At 43.5% G+C, this 17163-nt stretch overlaps 1 protein-coding gene across 1 annotated transcript in view; it reads right to left on the bottom strand.

Moving 5' to 3' along the window:
* Positions 1-10209, bottom strand: part of LOC128686198 (receptor-type tyrosine-protein phosphatase delta) — a 27409-nt gene extending 17200 nt beyond the window's left edge. Inside the window, exon 1 of the mRNA XM_053773022.2 lies at positions 10051-10209. Coding sequence (XP_053628997.1) covers positions 10051-10108 — 58 coding nt within the window. The 5' untranslated portion in view covers positions 10109-10209. The remainder of the gene's footprint in view (positions 1-10050) is intronic.
* Positions 10210-17163: the final 6954 nt, after the last annotated feature.

Below are 17163 nucleotides of genomic sequence, written 5' to 3'. Positions count from 1 at the left end.
ACAAATGCGGATGGAATAATGAATAAACATGAGGAGTGGAATGAAAGAATCAGTGAAAAATCCCCAGACATCATAGCAGTCACAGAAACAAAACTCGCTGAGATAATAACAGACACAATCTTCCCAACAGGATATCAGATCCTGAGGAAAGATAGAAGGAGTAGAGGGGGAGGAGGGGTTGCACTGCTCATAAAACACCAATGGGGATTTGAGGAAATGGAAGGCATGGACATGATTGGAGAAAGAGACTACATTGTAGGTACAATTCAGTCCGGAGAACATAAAGTAGTCATTGGAGTGATGTATAACCCACCACAGAACTGCAGGAGGCCAAGAGAGGAGTACGAAGAAAACAACAGGGTGATGGTGGACACACTGGCTGAGGTGGCAAGAAGAGCTCACTCGAGCAGAGCAAAGTTACTGGTAATGGGCGATTTCAACCACAGGGAGATCGACTGGGAAAACCTGGAGCCACATGGGGGTCCCGAAACATGGAGAGCAAAGATGATGGATGTGGTACTTGAAAACCTCATGCATCAACATGTCAGGGACACAACCAGAGAGAGAGGGGAGGATGAGCCAGCAAGACTGGATCTTGTGTTCACCCTGAGCAGTTCAGACATCGAGGACATCACTTACGAGAGGCCCCTTGGAGCTAGCGATCATGTGGTTCTGAGTTTTGACTATATAGTAGAGTTACAAGTGGAGAAGGTAACAGGAACTGAAGGGGACAGGCCAAACTATAAAAGGGGGGACTACACAGGTATGAGAAACTTCCTGCAGGAGGTTCAGTGGGACAGAGAAATGGTAGGAAAATCAGTAAACGAGATGATGGAATATGTGGCAACAAAGTGCAAGGAGGCAGAGGAAAGTTTTGTTCCCAAGGGAAACAGAAATAATAGGAAGACCAAGACGAGTCCTTGGTTTACCCGAAGGTGTAGGGAGGCAAAAGCTAAGTGCAACAGAGAATGGAAAAGGTACAGGAGGCATAGGACCCAGGAAAACAAGGAGATTAGTAGAAGAGCCAGAAACGAGTATGCGCAGATAAGGAGGGAGGCCCAGAGACAGTATGAAAACGACATAGCATCGAAAGTCAAATCTGACCCGAAACTGCTGTATAGCCACATTAGGAAGAAGACAACAGTCAAGGACCAGGTGATAAGGCTGAGGAAAGAAGGTGGGGAACTCACAAGAAACGATCAAGAGGTATGTGAGGAGCTCAACACGAGATTTAAGGAAGTATTTACAGTAGAGACAGGAAGGACTCTGGGGGGACAGACCAGATGGGGACACCAACAAGGAATACACCAACAAGTGTTGGACGACATACATACAGATGAGGAGGAGGTGAAGAAACTGCTAAGGGACATCGATACCTCAAAGGCAATGGGACCGGACAACATCTCTCCATGGGTCCTTAGAGAGGGAGCAGATATGTTGTGCGTACCACTTACCACAATCTTCAACACATCCCTGGAAACTGGGCAACTACCTGAGGTATGGAAGACAGCAAATGTAGTTCCCATTTTCAAAAAAGGAGACAGAAAAGAGGCACTAAACTATAGACCTGTGTCATTGACGTGTATAGTATGCAAAATTATGGAGAAGATTATCAGGAGGAGAGTGGTGGAGCACCTGGAACGGAACAGGAGTATAAATGCCAACCAGCACGGATTCACGGAAGGCAAATCCTGTGTCACAAACCTTCTGGAGTTTTATGATAAAATAACAGAAGTAAGACAAGAGAGAGAGGGGTGGGTTGATTGCATCTTCTTGGACTGCAAGAAGGCCTTTGACACAGTTCCTCACAAGAGATTAGTGCAGAAGCTAGAGCATCAGGCGCATATAACAGGAAGGGCACTGCAATGGATCAGAGAATACCTGACAGGGAGGCAACAACGAGTCATGGTACGTAATGATGTATCACAGTGGGCACCTGTGACGAGCGGGGTCCCACAGGGGTCGGTCCTAGGACCAGTGCTATTTTTGGTATATGTGAACGACATGACGGAAGGGTTAGACTCAGAAGTGTCCCTGTTTGCAGATGATGTGAAGTTAATGAGGAGAATTAAATCTGATGAGGACCAGGCAGGACTTCAAAGAGACCTGGACAGACTGGACACCTGGTCCAGCAAATGGCTTCTCGAATTTAATCCTGCCAAATGCAAAGTCATGAAGATAGGGGAAGGGCACAGAAGACCACAGACAGAGTATAGGCTAGGTGGCCAAAGACTGCAAACCTCACTCAAGGAGAAAGATCTTGGGGTGAGTATAACACCGAGCATGTCTCCGGAAGCACACATCAATCAGATAACTGCTGCAGCATATGGGCGCCTGGCAAACCTGAGAACAGCATTCCGACACCTTAGTAAGGAATCATTCAAGACACTGTACACCGTGTATGTCAGGCCCATACTGGAGTATGCAGCACCTGTTTGGAACCCGCACTTGATAAAGCACGTCAAGAAACTAGAGAAAGTACAAAGGTTTGCAACAAGGTTAATTCCAGAGCTAAGGGGAATGTCCTATGAAGAAAGATTAAGGGAAATCGGCCTGACGACACTGGAGGACAGGAGGGTCAGGGGAGACATGATAACGACATATAAAATACTGCGTGGAATAGACAAGGTGGACAAGGACAGGATGTTCCAGGGAGGGGACACAGAAACAAGAGGCCACAATTGGAAGTTGAAGACACAAATGAGTCAGAGAGATAGTAGGAAGTATTTCTTCAGTCATAGAGTTGTAAGGCAGTGGAATAGCCTAGAAAATGACGTAGTGGAGGCAGGAACCATACACAGTTTTAAGACGAGGTTTGATAAAGCTCATGGAGCGGGGAGAGAGAGGGTCTAGTAGCAACCGGTGAAGAGGCGGGGCCAGGAGCTAGGACTCGACCCCTGCAACCACAAATAGGTGAGTACAAATAGGTGAGTACACACACGGTTGGAGGCAGTGGAGATGTCCTGTTTAAGGGCAATGTGTGGTGTAAATATTATGCAGAAAATTCGGAGTGTGGAAATTAGGAGAAGGTGTGGAGTTAATAAAAGTATTAGTCAGAGGGCAGAAGAGGGGTTGTTGAGGTGGTTTGGTCATTTAGAGAGAATGGATCAAAGTAGAATGACATGGAAAGCATATAAATCTATAGGGGAAGGAAGGCGGGGTAGGGGTCGTCCTCGAAAGGGTTGGAGAGAGGGGGTAAAGGAGGTTTTGTGGGTAAGGGGCTTGGACTTCCAGCAAGCGTGCGTGAGCGTGTTAGATAGGAGTGAATGGAGACGAATGGTACTTGGGACCTGACGATCTGTTGGAGTGTGAGCAGGGTAATATTTAGTGAAGGGATTCAGGGAAACCGGTTATTTTCATATAGTCGGACTTGAGTCCTGGAAATGGGAAGTACAATGCCTGCACTTTAAAGGAGGGGTTTGGGATATTGGCAGTTTGGAGGGATATGTTGTGTATCTTTATATGTGTATGCTTCTAGACTGTTGTATTCTGAGCACCTCTGCAAAAACAGTGATAATGTGCGAGTGTGGTGAAAGTGTTGAATGATGATGAAAGTATTTTCTTTTTGGGGATTTTCTTTCTTTTTTTGGGTCACCCTGCCTCGGTGGGAGACGGCCGACTTGTTGAAAAAAAAAAAAAAAAAATATATATAAATATATATATAAATATATATATATATATATATATATATATATATATATTTATATATATATATATATATATATATGGACATGGAAAAAACTTCTTACAGGGAGGGAAGAAAAACAAGTTGGGGTGTGCTAAACATTGTGGTCTAAGGCAGTGAGCATCAATGGGCATCACTACCAACCTTCCTGCGTCTGGACAGATACTGCAACACAGGAGACATAGCTGCGGCTGAGTTGTGACGTGACTGGGTACGGATTCCTCTGGAATGGTGAAGCAGTCATCGTAGGAGTCGCTGCAGGGCTCACTCATCCTGGGGCACAACCTGCTGGTGCCCTCGAGTGAAGCATCGTCATTATTATTATAATCAAAAAAGAAGCGCTAAGCCACAAGGGCTATACAGCAGAAGCATCGTCAGTACTTGGCAACTGGGCAGGACTTCTTCTTGCGACTCAGGAGGACATTTCCCAACTGTTACTGTAGCTGGGGCTGTCACTGCCAGCGAGTGTGGAGTGAGTCCTGGCAGAGACCACTTGGCAAAACATCTGTATGTCATAACATACACCATACTGCAGTGAGCGGGCTAGCAGTCAAAGTGACATCATCTTTGTGCAGGCTGCTCACTGAAGCTATTCTCTCGACAGTTGGAGTTATAGCAGAGGTTAGTCTAAGCATCCCCAGACTGGTTCTCTACATATTAACTGCTCTGATGGTCAGGAGGTGAAGTGAAACAAATCTCGATGGGAATCGTAGCGGGTACAATTCTGCAGATCATCATGAGCGGCGAACATAAAACCTTTCTGTATGTACAAGGGGCTCAGACGCTCGTAACTGATGCCAGGGCTGACTAATGTCAGCTGTCAAACATGCAAGTCACATTGGGTGACAAGGAAAACTTGCACACACCCACACTGCACATGCGGTACAACATGGCTTACTAGCAAATGATGCTTTTCTGTGCAAAAATCGACACTGAGCCATACACAAACATGTGAGAACACCAACTGAGAGGAATTAACACGTGACATATATCTTCTCTCAATCTTCTCGACAGCACATATTGCTCACTGTGAAACTAACACTGTCGATATGACATCATGTGATGATGTCAGGTGTGACATGAGGTGATGTCATGGGGTGACATCGTGAGGTGATGTCAGATGTCGCGAGGTGACATCAGCAGACATCGCGAGGTTATGTCCTGGAGAGATGTGAGGGGTGTCATGAAGTGACATCGCGAGGTGACATCAGGTAGACATCGTGATGTCGTGAATTTGGGCAGCATCGTGGGTGACGTCATGAAGTCGGGCAGCAGATCACAGCATGGCTTGCAACCTGGTTTAACCCACGTGGCTTGTAGATCCACATAACTTCGTGATCCATGTGGCTTCGAGTGACCTCAGGCACTCAGATACACAGCTCTGGCAAAGAATTCACAGAGAAACAGCAGAGAGGGAGTAGCGGTGAGTGATGTATGGTGGCGTACAGTAGGGCGAGCATGGGTGAGGCAAGGATCGGCCACTTCATCCTCTCCCACCCACAAACACGGGGAGAAACACGTACACTGGAAGCAGAAATCACCACAAACACACCTCTGACTTGCTGAAATAGCCGTGATGAGCTGAACAACAACAGCAGCAAAATGCAAGTGACGCTGAACACGTGACTTGAGAAATAATGTGGGGCAGTGTGGCATGGAGTCCCTGGGACGCCACTTAATTTCTCAAAGAAATTCGACAAATTTCGGCCTGGATTCTGCTCGTACCTGTGTCTGGATGCTAAGACTTGCAGATACAACATCCAGATAACTCGTTGAGAGATGGATGCTTCTTGTATGGGGCGATGAAGTAAAGACAACTCCATTCCTCTTCCTCTGTCCGGGTAAACACAGGCACCGCTGTCACCAATGTTTACTAAAATGGTTATTTGTGTCGTTCTTGGCAGGGAGTAATGATAAGGCTTCGGAGGCTTCTTTCTTTATTTGCGGAATCTGGGCACACAGGCAGTGTGTTAGTGCCCTAGCCTCGGAGGGGCCCTGCCAGCGACGGAGAGAGAAGTAGGCCTTGTTGACTGTGTGAAGGATTGGCGCCGAGAGAGAGAGAGGCAGGGTGATGCCGTTTCAAGTGGCATGCCCACTGAGAGGCCTAGAGGTGGCAGCACGAGCATGGCGCAAAATATGAACTCAGCTGGCAGACAACATACGATGTCGATGCAGACAGCACAGGCTGTCTACAACACTGTTGCTAAGTGGCAGATACACTGTTGTTATGTGACAGATATACTGCTGTTAAGTGGCAGAAACACTGCTGTTGAGTGGCAGACACACTGTTGTTAAGTAGCAGATACAATGTTGTCAAGTAGCAGATACACTGTTGTTAAGTGGCAGACACACTGTTGCTAAGTGGCAGACACACTGTTATTAAGTGGCAGATACACTGTTGTTAAGTGTCAGACACACTGCTGTTAAGTGGCAGATACACTGTTAAGTAGCAGATATACTGTTAAGTGGCAGACACACTGTTGTTAAGTGGCAGACACACTGTTATTAAGTGGCAGATACACTGTTGTTAAGTGGCAGACACACTGTTGTTAAGTAGCAGATACACTTTTGTTAAGTGGTAGATACACTGTTGTTAAGTGGCAGATTCACTGTTGTTAAGTGGCACACTGTTGTTAAGTGGCAGACACACTTGTTAAGTGGCAGATACACTGTTGTTAAGTGGTAGACACACTGTTGTTAAGTGGCAGACACACTGTTAAGTGGCAGATACACTGTTGTTAAGTGGCAGACACATTGTTAAGTGGCAGGCACATTGTTGTTAAGTGGCAGACACACTGTTGTTAAGTGGCAGACACACTGTTAAGTGGCAGACACACTGTTAAGTGGCAGACACACTGTTGTTAAGTGGAAGACACACTGTTGTTAAGTGGCAGACACTCCGTTAAGTGGCAGACACACTGTTAAGTGGCAGACACACTGTTAAGTGGCAGACACACTGTTGTTAAGTGGCAGACACACCATTAAGTGGCAGACACACTGTTAAGTGGCAGACACACTGTTGTTAAGTGGCAGACACTGTTAAGTGGCACACTGTTAAGTGGCAGACACACTGTTAAGTGGCAGACACACCGTTAAGTGGCAGACACACTGTTAAGTGACAGACACACTGTTGTTAAGTGGCAGACACTGTTAAGTGGCAGACACACTGTTGTTAAGTGGCAGGCACACTTGTTAAGTGGCAGACACACTGTTAAGTGGCAGACACACTGTTGTTAAGTGGCAGACACTGTTAAGTGGCAGACACACTGTTGTTAAGTGGCAGACACACCGTTAAGTGGCAGACACACTGTTAAGTGGCAGACACATTGTTGTTAAGTGGCAGACACACTGTTAAGTGGCAAACACTGTTAAGTGGCAGACACACTGTTAAGTGGCAGGCACACTGTTGTTAAGTGGCAGACACACCGTTAAGTGGCAGACACACTGTTAAGTGGCAGACACACTGTTGTTAAGTGGCAGACACACTGTTGTTAAGTGGCAGGCACTGTTAAGTGGCAGACACACTGTTGTTAAGTGGCAGGCACACTGCTGTTAGTGACAGACACACCGTTAAGTGGCAGACACACTGTTGTTAAGTGGCAGACACACTGTTGTTAAGTGGCAGACACTGTTGTTAAGTGGCAGACACACTGTTGTTAAGTGGCAGACACACTGTTGTTAAGTGGCAGACACACTGTTGTTAAGTGGCAGACACACTGTTGTTAAGTGGCAGACACTGTTAAGTGGCAAATACACTGTTGTTAAGTGGCAGACACACTGTTGTTAAGTGGCAGACACACTGTTGTTAAGTGGCAGACACACTGTTGTTAAGTGGCAGACACTGTTAAGTGGCAAATACACTGTTGTTAAGTGGCAGACACACTGTTGTTAAGTGGCAGACACACTGTTGTTAAGTGGCAGACACACTGTTGTTAAGTGGCAGACACTGTTAAGTGGCAAATACACTGTTGTTAAGTCATAGCATAAGTTTAGCATGAAAACTCTCTAGACTTCTTAATTCTAGACTAGTCTGTGCTTTAGGTGTAATCGTTATTTCTTCTGACTTTAGTGTATGGCGTTTTCGAAATAATTATAGCTGAATACTGAAGTTTAGCGAGAGGAGGGAAAACTACTATAATCCTTCTCTGTGTTATATAATTTGTGAGTACAGAAGATTATCAGAGGTACTATATCTCTTAGTCAAAGAGGCTCGTTCAGAACTGTGCGTCCAGAACCTGTAAGCCAGTTGCTGCGGCTAGCAGCAGGACCATGAACTACCCCACCTTCACGTGCCCTTACACACATGTGACCATGAGCTGTGATAGACCCATGCAACTACATTTAGGAGAGTACAATGTCTAGCCGCTGCTGTCAGTGTCGGCACCACTGGGACGGGCCACAGGGCCAGATGATAACATACACCCGTGCCGGTATTTTCTCTCATGATAATCTAACAATTGTTCTGCCTAGTTCTGTGACACCGCGGAAATACTTTTTATTTTTTTTATTAATGCAAAAATTAGATGAGGCACGGGAGTATTTGTTGAAACGCTGCATACAGCCCTGGTGCGCCAGAGGTTGTTAAATCACTTAGTATGATGATCACTTGCGTTTCCCTTAGTTTGTCTTTGGCTAACACGTATGTACAGAAGCTACACCAAGAAAATGTTTACAAAGAACACTAAGCAGTCCTCCCACACTGCAAACAACCATCTCGTTTACCAAGTGGCGCCTGCTAAGTTCGTCTTATAAGCAAATAATAAGGTTAAACTTTACCGATCTATTCTAAAAAAATCATTACGACCAATGAGTAGAGAGCAACAGGTGTGCTTGAGTGGATCCTCTCTCACGTTATCTTCGAAGGAGGAATGGATGGAGAGTTTTTTTTGTTTTTAAATTGGGTATATCATCCCTTCTCTATATGACATACAAAGTGAGAACACGAAGCAGCGGTATTTACCCGTCATAGTACATCACACAGGTTGGATTTCTTATACCAGGTAAAGAAATCTTATCAACCTGAGCTGGAAAGCTGCAGTAACACGACGAAGATAGAGTTAAATATTCCGTAGAGTGATGAATGGTGGAAAAGAGAAGGGATACTATTTAATAGGAGGGAGGAAGGGTAGGGGTTGAGGAGTGTGGCAGTGTTGGATCAGTGTTCCTCAACACGCGATCTGCAAACTTAATAATTACTAACCATCTACTCTGGTGTCTCCTAAACGATAAAATATCCGAACTCTTAAGACGTATCCACATTTTTTTTACCAACAAGATGAATGAACAGTTATTAGGTGATACGTTAACCTAGTAACTAACTAATGTTTGCACGGTTAATGATAAGATGCTTAACTTTTCAAGGTAGAACCATGGTATTGGGTATCTATATACCAAGACGTTCAGTGAAAGTTAGTTCGATAGTTTTATCATGCACTCCATGCCCCCCTCCCTTCCGTCAGCAGTGCTTGAAAGATTACAAACGTCCACGAGTCCAAGGACTAAGTCTTCAATACTGAGATAGCTCAGCATGTTAGAGTAAAATGAGCTGTGAACAGGAAAAATGGATTCAGTTACAGCAATAATAAATTGATTACACAAGCACTATATATTTTAGCAAAATATTACTATAAGTAAGAAATGTTTATAACTGCGTATAGAAATTCAGTGTCTGCGCCGCAAACTTTTCTCCATAACCAAAATGAAAGGATATGAGGAACATAAAACGGCTTACTAGTTTTGACTGACGAAATCGTAGTAGTAACACGACTGCAAACAAATCATAGAACGGGTGAGGTTCGAACAAATGGCTGGTGAGTCATTAACCACACAAGGCAGTGTGTTAACCCCTGGACCATCTGGCTCTAATAGGATATTTCTATAAACTATAGAGATATTAGCACGGGCCCCGCTGTAACCACGGCAGCATTGTTTTTATAGACGAATCCCACACCACGGCTGCCGTGGCTTCAATCCCTGCCCGTTCTGTGAATTTTTATTCGTTTGTGAATCCATTCCTCCTCCACCCCACCAGCCAGCACCCTTCCATCATCTTCAACCTTCACCCCACCAGCCAGCACCCATCCATCACCTTCAACCTTCACCCCACCAATCAGCACTCATCCATCATCTTCAACCTTCACCCCACCAACCAACACCCATCCATCATCATTAACCTCCTCCCCACCTGCCAGCACATATCCACCATAACCACTCCACACGTCTGTTATCCCAAGATACACCAGTAACCATCCACCATCACTCACCAAGATACACCAGTAACCATCCACCATCACTCACCAAGACACACCAGTAACCATCCACCATCACTCGCCAAGACACACCAGTAACCATCTACCATCACTCACCAAGCTCTGCAGCAGCGACAGCAGCTGCCGCCACCAGGAGGAGGACGGTGTTCCTCATCTGGCTGACGAAGGAGTTATCACAAAGTATTCAACTTGGGGAACCAATCTTGTCCTGGTGAGAGACGCAAGAAGAATAGGGAGGAGTGACTTACCTCCTCGTATTTAAAGACTTTCTTATCTATTGCGAGCCACTGTGAAGCAGAAGAGAAACAAGGAGAGGAAGAGGAGCAGGTGGTGTAGATGGAGGAGCATGCAGAAAGAGGATGATAAAAGTCAAGAAGAGGTGTAAATGAGACGAAGAAAGATAGGCAGAAGCAGACGGATGAATATTATCTAAGGAGATACACGTTGAGTATAAGGAAAACCTGAGTGAAGGTAATTTAGGTGTATCAGGTGATATACACAGGTATACAAAGAGAACCAAACAACACCAATCTGTGGGCACTAGGTAAATAGTGGATTTACTGAAAACAATTGATTCAGCCTGTTTTAAAACATACAAAATATTTCTCCCAAACTTCTGTCAATCTGTCCCATATATTTGCCACTAACGAAGAACTAATATTTCCTTGCATTCCCTCGGCTTGCCCATACTCGCACAAGCCTTGTAAAGCCAGTCAAGAAATGACGTAAATACTGCCCAATCCAACTACTGGACAATCTTCAAGTACTTCCTATGAACAGGTTGGGATATTTTGTGGTAATTTTAAACGTATTACTGTACTTCTCTAACGCCTTCCATCACATTATTTATCACTATCTCTCAGGTCTTTCTTTACAGGCTGTCATTAGCTCTGTTTTGTTAATTATTATACATTTTCATTCTTGCTTCCTATTGAATTGCTTTGCAGTTTCGACATTGAACTGCATTTGCCATATATTAGTGCAGTTTGCTAAGTCATATAACACTTCAGGGGAAATACCTTGATGCTGGTGGAAAGGTTTTGATCCGGGGAATCAGAGCTGCTCCTTTCTCCCACTAAACTAAATTACCCCTTTCCCCATTTCCCTGACGAGTTCAGCATTGTTTGTCTCTTGACTATAATCACAACACTGAGATGTATAAATCAGTTTGTGATCTATGGTTGTCTGGTCGCTTCGTCCTCGTTCAGTATTAATATTTTACAGACTAACCCACATCCAGTGTCATTTGTTTCTATAAACAGCACTGAACCGGTGCCAAGACTGACCCTTGCGGCACGCCGCTTGTTACGTCAGGTCACAGTGAAGCATTTACCTTCGGAATTTTGAACTGGTGCCAAGAGTGACCCCTGCGGTACGCCGCTTGTTACGTCTGGTCACAGTGAAGCATTTACCTTCGGAATTTTCCGCTATAGTGCCTCACTGTCGCTGGGTTGGAGCACGGTTCCCTACGGTGGCCAGTTTAGAGTAGGGATGATGACAGAACCTACATCAACCCTGGTTCCACAATTCAGAAAAGCGTCTTCAGTCTTCTGAAGTCTTCCGCAGCTGCTCAAATTCTGACGACCCGCTTACCTCCGTCCCTCCCCGCGCGCCTTCACTGAATGCTCTTGTTAACATGCTCTAGTATTTTCTTCCTGATGCTCACTCCCTTGACTTCTTTACTGTTAGCCTTTTCTCTGTTCGTTGTTCGCTCTCATTTCCTAATTTTGTGTTCCACTCTTACTGTGTGTGTGTGTGTGTGTGTGTGTGTGTGTGTGTGTGTGTGTGCGTGCGTGCGTGCGTGCGTGCGTGCTTGCGTGCGTGCGTGCGTGCACGCACTAGTAGACCCGAGACGCATTTTCTCTCTTTTATTTTCCTGAGGATAAACTCAACATCTAATACCGTGACACGACTTTTAACATGTGTACCTGACATTAAACTATGACAGAGGCGCTAACTGCTGGGTTTTGCCTAATACAGATTAGTTGCCTCTAAGCAAACTAGACGCATCCTGGAGATGAGTCGCATGAACCTGAACAAAGGAATGTGTAAACTAACTCATTCTTCTTTTCAACAAATTACGTGTGTAATAAAGAGGGAAGGAGCGCCATGGAAATTCTTATGCAAGAAAAGGTAAGTCATTGTTTACAAATTTTATGCCGCCATTGACATAACATAAATTTGAGAGAGAGAGCAAGAAATTACATAGTATAACAGGTGAAGCGTTAAGGTATGCTAAGATAAGATAAGATAAGATTTCGTTCGGATTTTTAACCCCGGAGGGTTAGCCACCCAGGATAACCCAAGAAAGTCAGTGCGTCATCGAGGACTGTCTAACTTATTTCCATTGGGGTCCTTAATCTTGTCCCCCAGGATGCGACCCACACCAGTCGACTAACACCCAGGTACCTATTTGCTGCTAGGTGAACAGGACAACAGGTGTAAGGAAACGTGTCGAAATGTTTCCACCCGCCGGGAATCGAACCCGGGCCCTCCGTGTGTGAAGCGGGAGCTTTAGCCACCAGGCCACCGAGCCTAGACCGTTATCAAATAGCCGGCAGTACTAGTCCAGGACAGAATGAAGCGTCATTTTTTCATTTCTAAATAGCCAGGTAGTTGTGAATTGTTGTTGATGTGATATTATCGCGATACTTAGTGATAAACACTGATTATAGATTAAAAAATAAAAGCACAATACCCTAACTGGAACAATACACAAATAACCCGAACGTATGAGAATGAAACTTATGACGACGTTTCGGTCTGACTTGCACCACGGACTGATTAATAGTCCAAGTCGGGCCGAAACGTTGTCCTATGAGTTTCACTCTCCTATGTGTGAGTTAGTTGTGTATATATAGTGTCATCCCTGCACCCCAACGGGGAAGACGATAGACGATAGACGATAGAGAGGCAATAGAGAAACAGAGGCAATAGAGAGGCAATAGAGACGATAGAGGCAATGGAGACGGTAGAGAGGCAATACAGAAATGACAGAGGCAATAGAGACGATAGAGAGGCGACAGAGAGGCAATAGAGACGACAGAGAGGGAATAGAGACGATAGAGAGGCAATAGAGACGATATAGAGGCAATAAAGAGACGATAGAGGCAATAGAGATGACAGAGAGGCAATAGAGAGACAATAGAGAGGCAACAGAGACGACAGAGAGGCAATAGAGAGACGATAGAGGCAAGAGAGACGATATAGAGGCAATGGAGACGACAGAGGCAATAGAGAGACGAGAGACAGGTGACCCGACTCGTTGCAGTTCAAGACTGAGTACGCGTGTTTATGAACAATAAAATGGTATAAAATACCGACAGGTTGTTTAGGTGAGACACATATGCAACAGTTAGGTATCTTTATTTCGAAACGTTTCGCCTACACAGTAGGCTTCTTCAGTCGAGTACAGCAAAGTTGATAGCGATGTAATCAGTCCATCACCCTTAAAGTTTTGAGGTGGTCAGTCCCTCAGTCTGGAGAAGAGTATTGTTCCATTGTCTGGAATAATCTGGAGTTGAAGTGATAGGATGGAGCCTTATATAGCGCCAGGAGATGAGACGTAGGTCACTAGTAGAGTAAGAATGTAGACATTGAGAGGTCAGGTCCCTCTCAAATCCAGCCTTTCTCACTAGTAGAGGTTGTTGAAGTGGTTCCAAGTCTGTACCAAGATACCCTTGTGTTGCAGTGTCTGACAGAGTGAACAATAAAATGGTATAAAATACCGACAGGTTGTTTAGGTAAGACACATATGCAACAGTTAGGTATCTTTATTTCGAAACGTTTCGCCTACACAGTAGGCTTCTTCAGTCGAGTACAGCAAAGTTGATAGAAGCAGAAGAGACTTGAAGACGATGTAATCAGTCCATCACCCTTAAAGTTCACTCTGTCAGACACTGCAACACAAGGGTATCTTGGTACAGACTTGGAACCACTTCAACAACCTCTACTAGTGAGAAAGGCTGGATTTGAGAGGGACCTGACCTCTCAATGTCTACATTCTTACTCTACTAGTGACCTACGTCTCACCTCCTGGCGCTATATAAGGCTCCATCCTATCACTTCAACTCCAGATTATTCCAGACAATGGAACAATACTCTTCTTCAGACTGAGGGACTGACCACCTCAAAACTTTAAGGGTGATGGACTGATTACATCGTCTGCAAGTCTCTTCCGCTTCTATCAACTTTGCTGTACTCGACTGAAGAAGCCTACAGTGTAGGCGAAACGTTTCGAAATAAAGATACCTAACTGTTGCATATGTGTCTTACCTAAACAACGCGTGTTTATGCCAGGTTATCTAACTAATATTGATGTCACCTGTCCTCTCTCCCATCACCGCCAGGCACATTCTCACACTGGTACTCTTATCTCGGCTCTACTGGTACTCTCCCGGTACTCACTCTCCTGGTACTCACTTTCCCGGTACTCACTTTCCTGGTAATCATTCTCCCGGTACTCACTCTCCCAGTACTCATTCTCCTGGTACTCACTCTCCAGGTACTCACTCGCTTGGTACTCATGCCAGTTACAGTTTGGGGTGACAGATCCCTTTCCTGTTGACTGACGTGACATAGCGGACGTGATGACGTGACTAGCTGATGTGAAGACACTACTGACTGACGTGATGACGTGACAAGCTGATGTGAAGACACTACTGACTGACGTGATGACGTGACTAGCTGATGTGAAGACACTACTGGCTGACGTGATGACGTGACTGGCTGATGTGAAGACACTACTGGCTGACGTGATGACGTGACTGGTTAACGTAACTCGTAGTTTTATCATCTCAAATTTTCATCCGATGATCTACTAAGATGGCAAAGACATCAACTCGCTCAAAACATCAACTCACTCAAAACATCAACTCGCTCAAAACATCAACTCACTCAAAACATCAACTCGCTCAAAACATCAACTCACTCAAAACATCAACTCGCTCAAAACATCAACTCATTCAAAACATCAACTCACCCAGAACATCAACTCACTCAAAACATCAACTCACTCAAAACATCAACTCACTCAAAACATCAACTCACTCAAAACATCAACTCATTCAAAACATCAACTCACCCAGAACATCAACTCACTCAAAACATCAACTCACTCAAAACATCAACTCACTCAAAACATCAACTCGCTCAAAACATCAACTCATTCAAAACATCAACTCACCCAGAACATCAACTCACTCAAAACATCATCTCACTCAAAACATCAACTCACTCAAAACATCAACTCACTCAAAACATCAACTCATTCAAAACATCAACTCACCCAGAACATCAACTCACTCAAAACATCAACTCACTCAAAACATCAACTCACTCAAAACATCAACTCACTCAAAACATCAACTCACTCAAAACATCAACTCATTCAAAACATCAACTCAAAACATCAACTCATTCAAAACATCAATTCACTCAAAACATCAACTCACTCAAAACATCAACTCACTCAAAACATCAACTCATTTAAAACATCAACTCACTCAAAACATCAACTCACTCAAAACATCAACTCATTCAAAACATCAATTCACTCAAAACATCAACTCACTCAAAACATCAACTCACTCAAAACATCAACTCACTCAAAACATCAACTCACTCAAAACATCAACTCACTCAAAATATCAACTCATTCAAAACATCAACTCATTCAAAACATCAACTCACTCAAAACATCAACTCACTCAAAATATCAATTCACTCAAAACATCAACTCACTCAAAACATCAACTCACTCAAAACATCAACTCACTCAAAATATCAATTCACTCAAAACATCAACTCACTCAAAACATCAACTCACTCAAAATATCAATTCACTCAAAACATCAACTCACTCAAAACATCAACTCACTCAAAACATCAACTCACTCTAAATATCAATTCACTCAAAACATTAATTCACTCAAAACATCAACTCACTCAAAACATCAACTCATTCAAAATATCAACTCACTCAAAACATTAATTCACTCAAAACATCAACTCACTCAAAACATCAACTCACTCAAAACGTCAACTCATTTAAAACATCAATTCACTCAAAACATCAACTCACTCAAAACATCAACTCACTCAGAACATCAACTCACTCAAAACATCAACTCACTCAAAACATCAACTCACTCAAAACATCAACTCACTCAAAACATCAACTCACTCAAAACATCAACTCACTCAAAACATCAACTCACTCAAAATATGAATTCACTCAAAACATCAACTCACTCAAAACATCAACTCACTCAAAATATGAATTCACTCAAAACATCAACTCACTCAAAACATTAACTCATTCAAAACATCAATTCACTCAAAACATCAACTCACTCAAAACATCAACTCACTCAAAACGTCAACTCATTTAAAACATCAATTCACTCAAAACATCAACTCACTCAAAACATCAACTCACTCAAAACATCAACTCACTCAAAATATCAACTCACTCAAAACATCAACTCACTCAAAACATCAACTCACTCAAAACATCAACTCACTCAAAACATCAACTCACTCAAAACATCAACTCACTCAAAACATCAACTCACTCAAAACATCAACTCACTCAAAACATATAGAAACTCAACAGATATTTGCTCTTCGAATGAGCACTCAAACTCTGGAACTACACAGATCCTCAATATTCAGAAAGTTACATTTCGGCAAATGAAATATCCACACTTCCTGTTATACATGTCATATACTTATATAATTATATAGAGAGAAAGATCGCGGTCAGCAGGACTGAAACCCGCGTTTGGAAGGTGGCAACGTTCCCTACGTGACGCCTTAGACCAGTCAGCTGCATTATTATTATTATTGTTATTGTTATTATTATTATTATTATTATTATTATTATTATTATTATTATTATTATTATTATTATTATTATTATTATTATTATTATTATTATTATTATTATTATTAATCATTACTAAGCGCTAAACCCACAGGAGTCATACCGCGCTGCAAGCTGCAGATTCCGCAAGAAACTAGGTAGCCTGGGTTACAAGCCATGCCTGTTCCTACCCCTGGGCACACCAGTGAGCCTCGAGCTAGAAACCATGCCTATGGCATGGTTTCTAGCTGTATCATCCCATATCATCCTATATAATCCACTTCAAAAACCATGCCTGTGGCATGATTTTCTGAAGTGCTTTTTTGAGTTCTGGTTTTGGTCTG

The sequence above is a fragment of the Cherax quadricarinatus genome, chromosome 9 (assembly GCF_038502225.1).
Source record: "Cherax quadricarinatus isolate ZL_2023a chromosome 9, ASM3850222v1, whole genome shotgun sequence".
Lineage (NCBI taxonomy): Eukaryota > Metazoa > Arthropoda > Malacostraca > Decapoda > Parastacidae > Cherax > Cherax quadricarinatus.
This window is presented reverse-complemented; position numbering and strand designations above follow the sequence as displayed.